The sequence below is a fragment of the Suricata suricatta genome, chromosome 2, assembly GCF_006229205.1.
Source record: "Suricata suricatta isolate VVHF042 chromosome 2, meerkat_22Aug2017_6uvM2_HiC, whole genome shotgun sequence".
NCBI classification, from domain to species: Eukaryota; Metazoa; Chordata; class Mammalia; order Carnivora; family Herpestidae; genus Suricata; species Suricata suricatta.
In genome coordinates, this window is record NC_043701.1 from 145,810,954 (window position 1) to 145,816,644 (window position 5,691).

General features: G+C 50.6%; 1 protein-coding gene across 1 annotated transcript in view; it reads right to left on the minus strand.

Annotated features, from left to right (window-relative positions):
• Window positions 1–1,678: 1,678 nt before the first annotated feature.
• Window positions 1,679–5,691, minus strand: part of MMRN2 (multimerin 2) — a 15,697-nt gene continuing 11,684 nt past the window's right edge. Inside the window, exons 7-9 of the mRNA XM_029919994.1 lie at window positions 3,445–3,518; window positions 3,081–3,170; window positions 1,679–2,751 (exon numbers count right to left, since the gene is read on the minus strand). Of these exons, the coding sequence (XP_029775854.1) occupies window positions 2,366–2,751; window positions 3,081–3,170; window positions 3,445–3,518 (550 nt within the window). The 3' untranslated portion in view covers window positions 1,679–2,365. The remainder of the gene's footprint in view (window positions 2,752–3,080; window positions 3,171–3,444; window positions 3,519–5,691) is intronic.

Genomic DNA, 5,691 nt, shown 5'->3' on the forward strand with positions numbered 1-5,691 from the left:
TTAAAAAAAAATAAAAATAAAAATAAAAAATAAATAAATAAAGAGCACCGGGCCATGGGAGGGTTGGAGGACTTAGCCCCTGACGGAGATTAAGTCACTCTTTATTATGTGTAATATGTCCCAAATGAAAATTTTTCTTTCTTTTTTTTTAAATTTTTTAAAATGTTTTATTTATTTTTGATACAGAAGAGACAGCATGAGAGGGGGAGGGTCAGAGAGAGAATGAGACACAGAATCTGAAACAGGCTCCAGGCTCTGAGCTGTCAGCACAGAGCCTGATGCGGGGCTCGAACCCATGAATGTGAGATCTGACCTGAGCCGAAGTCGGAGGCTTAACCGACTGAGCCACCCAGGTGCCCCCCAAATGAAAATCTTAAGTGGTAAAGACCACACTACCCTAACATTTCCACTTAGTACAGCTTGACCAATAGTAGCAAGATTGAGCAGAAAGAAGACACAGGTCTTTCTAGCAGCACAGGGGACTTGATACTCGCTTTCCAATCTTCGGTCAGGAATGGCCCAAATACATCATGCCTTGGGTTGGAATTAGTCTTGGCAACTGAGAGCCCCACCGGGCATGCGGCCCTGGCCAGACGGGAAGGGCAGGAAGGCCAGAGTCAACCCTGTGGTCAAGATAATAAAACACCAAGATACTTAATGAAAGCTATTAACCTAGCCACCTCATACTACCGATGGAAAAAGTTCAAGAGAGGTGGTGATTTGCCCCAAGGTCAAGCTGTCAGTGGTAGAACGGCCTGGCACGCTTCCTTTTAATATCAATGTTTTAGCACACTGAGCACACAAAGCTTCGTGGTAAGTAAATTCTGAGGGACAACTGTGTGAATTAATGACCTTAAAGAACAAGGAGAGAGGGCTGAGAACCTTGTTAACCCTGACAACCAACTCCTACCCAGTCCAATCCAATTTGTTTATGGAGAAGAGTGTGTTCAACTGGTATGGAGGGCCTCCTGGGTGGCCCAGTCAGTTCAGTGTCTGACTCCTGATCTCAGCTCAGGTCATGGTCCCAGGGTCGTGGCATCGAGCCCTGGCATCGGGCTCTATGCTCTAAGCATAAGGATTCTCTGTGCTATAAGCAGCTTAGAATTCTCTCCCCCTCTCCCACTCCCACGGCCCCTCTCCCCTGCTCGCATGCACTCTCTCTCTCAAATAAAAAAATAAATAAATTGGAAAACCCCAAACATTGCCCATACACAAACATTTGCTGACAATTCGGTGACTGCTTTCTCAAGCCCATTTGCTCCGGGGTCTGTAATGTTTTGAAAACCATATACGGATATTGCAAGAATAGGGGCAGCTCTGAGCTGTGCTGTCTCCACCGAGATCCGCGTCACCGCCTACTGTGGAGGACTCTGCATTTTATGTAGAACTTAACTGAAGTTGTGAAGGCAGATGTGGCCTGGAATAATGAAAGTCTCATTTATCCCAAAGACTTTCATTTCATCCCGTAGTTCTACCTCCTTTACCACATCTCTCTGCTCTCCACAAGCAAACCAGGCAGGCATCCCACGGGCACTGCTTTATTCCAGAGCTGATCAGGACTGAAGAAGATTCTGACAATCTTCCTGCACTTCCTCTCTGGGCCTCCTTCCGGGTGAGAGATGCTAATAAGGATTAGGTGCTCATGAGCCAGGGGAGGAAGTAAAAACAAAACAAAAAAAAGGGTGAAGATTGTACACATTTTAGTTCATGTTTGGCATGCCTTGGCCTTGATCTTCTGGAAACAAGGAGAAAAAGAAGTGAAATTAAGGTTACAGATAAATTCAAGGAAGGACTGAAACTAAGAATATAATAATTTCGTTCCTTCAGTCACTCAGTGAGGCCTTTGTCCCCACGTCTAATAAAAGCCAAACAGGTTGGTTTTCTCCTCCTGGCCCGCAGTGGGTAGAGACTGGTTTCCAACATTGTCCAAAACGTCACCTCCATTTTGAACATACCCCTTCCGGGAAAGAATGGTGGTCTAGCATAAGGTAGGGAGAAGAAGCGGGAGGAAGGCTTACAGTTTCCAACCACAGGAGGAGCAGCACCCACGAGGCTGTGGAACACAGGGTGTGGCAAAGAGACAGCCGGAGTCAAAGCCAGGTGGCCTCGGAGGGCGCACCAAGCTAATGCTCACACTTTCCAGGCCAAGTCTGCCCAGAGAGAAGCATTCCGGTGCTTCTTGTCAGTAAGAAATAGCGAAACCCGGTGCATCTAGAGGGAGGCCACATACACCACATTGTCTTTGCAGAAGTTTTCCAGGAAGAGCTGGGCCAACCGGATGGTCTCCAGACCAACCCCGGCCAGGGCTCCAGGCCGAGGAGAGCTGGGCAAGTTCGCAACATCTGGTCGGGGCTGTGTCCAGTGCTCAGGTCTTGAACATAAGGAATCCCCCGAATGTCGTGCCTGGCGGGTTTCTCTGTATCAGCGATCCCTGGGTTAACTCAAACCACACTCTCTCACCTTTTTGCAGCTCGGCCATGGCAAAGGTTGTCGCTGTGCTTCCCCCTTTCCGCTCCTCTGCAGAAGCGACGGGGGTCTGATGGCGACCTCCAAACACCAGCTGCCCTGTACCTGGGCCTGGGCCAAATTCAATGCTCACTGCAAACAGATAGACCCCACGCTCGGGGGCTCGGAAGTAGCCATGTTCGGGGAAGTAGCTGCTGCCAATGTTGATGTAAGTAGTGTTGAACTTCACTGTCTGCAGGGCAGTCGTCCCTCCCGAAAAGCTGGCATAGAAGGCCACGGGGGAGCCTGGAATGCAGGAGGAAAGTGCTCAGTGACTCAGTCCCTCACTCCCTTGGATGGGAAGGTAAACCCTGAGACCTGCCTTTCTCACCTTATTAACAGTAAGAATAAGTCACTATTTCTAGATACCCTACATGTTCCCAATAGCAACCTCAGAGAGTGGAAGCCACTGGCCAGTACTCACCGTGTCACTATTTGAGAGAAAGGAAAATACAAGTCTGTTGTCTCTACTGGTGTTACATTTTTAAAAGCACTCCCTCCTTTGCTCCCTCTTCCTCCCAGCGTCCTGAGAGGTAAGTACCCGTCTTTAAGAAAACTGAGTCTTGAGCGCTTACTCGCTTGTCCAAAGCAACGGGGCTTGCCAATGGCAAGCTGGGACAGGAACTGGGTCTCTGACTCCCCGACTACTGCCACCTGCTGGGGATCTTGAGATATCCCAAAAAGAAAAAAACACCTATCCTCAAGGTAATAATGCTAACGCTGGTGAGAGAATGAAAGATCACTGAAAGGTCCTTCCTGCTGGATGTTTGGCACAAGACCTTAGAGTGAGGAGAACAGGTAGGACTGGACAAGAAGACTCTTCACGCTGGCCACCTTAACGTTTTCCAGCTGTTGCACAGAGCGCTGGGATTACAGATGGGGAAACAGGCCAGGGAGGGAACACTTGCTCCAGGTGACACAGGTCATAAATCATCACACTGGCAGATGTCCTTGGACTCCTGATTTCTGGTGTTCTTTCCATTGAAAGGAGCGTGTTAGCCAGCCATAGGAGGCTAAGAAAGACGAAGAGAACATAGGTGTGACACCTGCCAGGGCCACATGTGGGCACGGAGCCAGAGGAAGCCACTCTAGGTAGGGGGCGGGTGTACAGTGAGGAAGGAGCTTGGCTGTGTGGCCAAGACTCTCAGGCAGGGGAGGACAGGGCCAGGAGACGGGAAAGGTGAGTCCCACTGGCATTCTGGCCATGACACTGGCCTTGGCACCAATGAGGTGATGTCCTCGTGTGCTTCCTCAACTCTCTCTGTACCTCTCTCTCTCTGTCTCTTTCTATCTCTGTCTCTCAGATGAGAACAAAGTCCCCCATTTCTTAGGGGGTAAAACCAAGGCCTAAATGAGGGGCAAGCTGCATAGTGATCAGTGACTTAATCCTACCGTCAGCCCCAGCTCTTTGACTCTCGGTCCAACAATAGTTTTATGACTGTCAAATATTTGCTCTTCTTAAGTTCTGGAAGACTTTCTGAGAATTAGGACCTTTGAAGTAGCTTTCCCGTTTGTGGAAGATGAATAGGGTCACGTCAAAGGCCCGCTGCTGGCTCTGCAGTTCCCCCAGCATCCAGGAGGTGGGGCGCTCGCCCAGCCGAAGGAATGCTGGCCCAGCGCGCCCTCTGCTGGTACTCGACTGCCTCCACATGTTGCGGCGAGCCTGCGTGCGGCCGAGTTCAACATTAGGGGCAGACCCCACCGGCCACTGGACCCAACCTGCCCCGCAGGAGGCTCAAGGGCCGTGCTTCACTGATTTGCTAGCTGGCAGACCGAGAGTGGGCTTCCCTGTGGGGCACAAATTCAAACCCTATGCCCCTCCTATAAGACCTATTAGGATGAATTTTTATTTTTAAGGAAAAAAATATTTTGAAATAACAAAATATTGCAGTGGTAAACTCAAGATACCTAAACCATCAAGCTGTTGAGGCCTTGCACCACACGCAAGAGGAAAAATGATGAAGGTGTTAGTGTAGGCAGACAAAACCTCATCCCTGAAAATGCTGGCGAAATGGGAAAACTAGTTTCTACTAAATGTTATACCTTGGGCTACATATGTGGTAAATGACTCTGTTAGTCTTCATAACAACCCTTTAATGTAAGGAGTGATTCTCCCATTTTACAGAGGGAGAAACCGAGATAGGTAAGAGGTGCTAGAGACTGTCCACTGCCCCCAGGCCCACAAAGGCCTCCAGGGCCATGATGGGGAATGACCGGAACAGAAAGAGCTTGGGATGGGATCCTCAGACATCCCACACGCCAGGCTACACCAGCATATAGAGAGCCCAGATGGCAGCCCTGTACTCAGTCCTGTGTCTGGATGAGGACGTGGCCATAGCCCCAAGGCCAGCCTCTCTGGCAGGGTACAGTCACTTGAGGTATGGAGTCTAGCGGTCTCCTTCCCAGGGCCATACTCAGGTAAGGGCCAGGATGGTGGGCTGCACATCAACAGCCTCAGAGTCAACTGCCCAGGCCTAGGGTCCCGGGGCCCTGCAGGAACCCATCATCAAGGGCCTTTCACAGAAAAGCCGGCATCCTAGACACAGCTGTCTCCCTGTGCCACTTACTAGCTGTACAAACAGGACACTTGCCCTGACTGAGTCTAGGTTTCAGGCAAGATGGCGGTGCTGATGCACTGTTGAGCCGTTATGATGACTCCACGCGGCAGAGCCCAAGATGCATCCGCTATGTTAGCAGGGCCAGCTCCTTTCAGGCGGCCCCAAGGACTTTTCTTCTTGCTGAGTGCAGCCCATGGCAGGTGACACCAGTCCCTCGTCATGTATTTGTAGACAGGGGAGCTGGTTAAAGCCACAGAGGGTGAGGTAGGATGGACTGGAAGAGCTGAGACGGAGAGATTTGAGGCTGTGGCCTGCAGGGAAGGGCGGCATCCCTCTCCTCGCTCTAGGGACGGAGTGGCAGACAGCCAGTGGTGTATATATGAGACTCAAATGTTCACACGGAGGGAGGGCCTTTGCCTGCTCATTGATGGTTGGTTCTGGTGACTTCTACCTGCTTACACCTCGGGGAGCTTCAGAGGCCTCTGACCCTGAATGAAAGGGGTATCAGGGCAAAGCTGGCCCTGAGTACCCCTGACGGATGCTCGCCCTGTTCCCTCTCATCCCTTCTTCTCTGAGGCAAAAGAGCTGCCAGCCTCACCCAGCCTCCCGGGGTTTAGGAACTCACCTG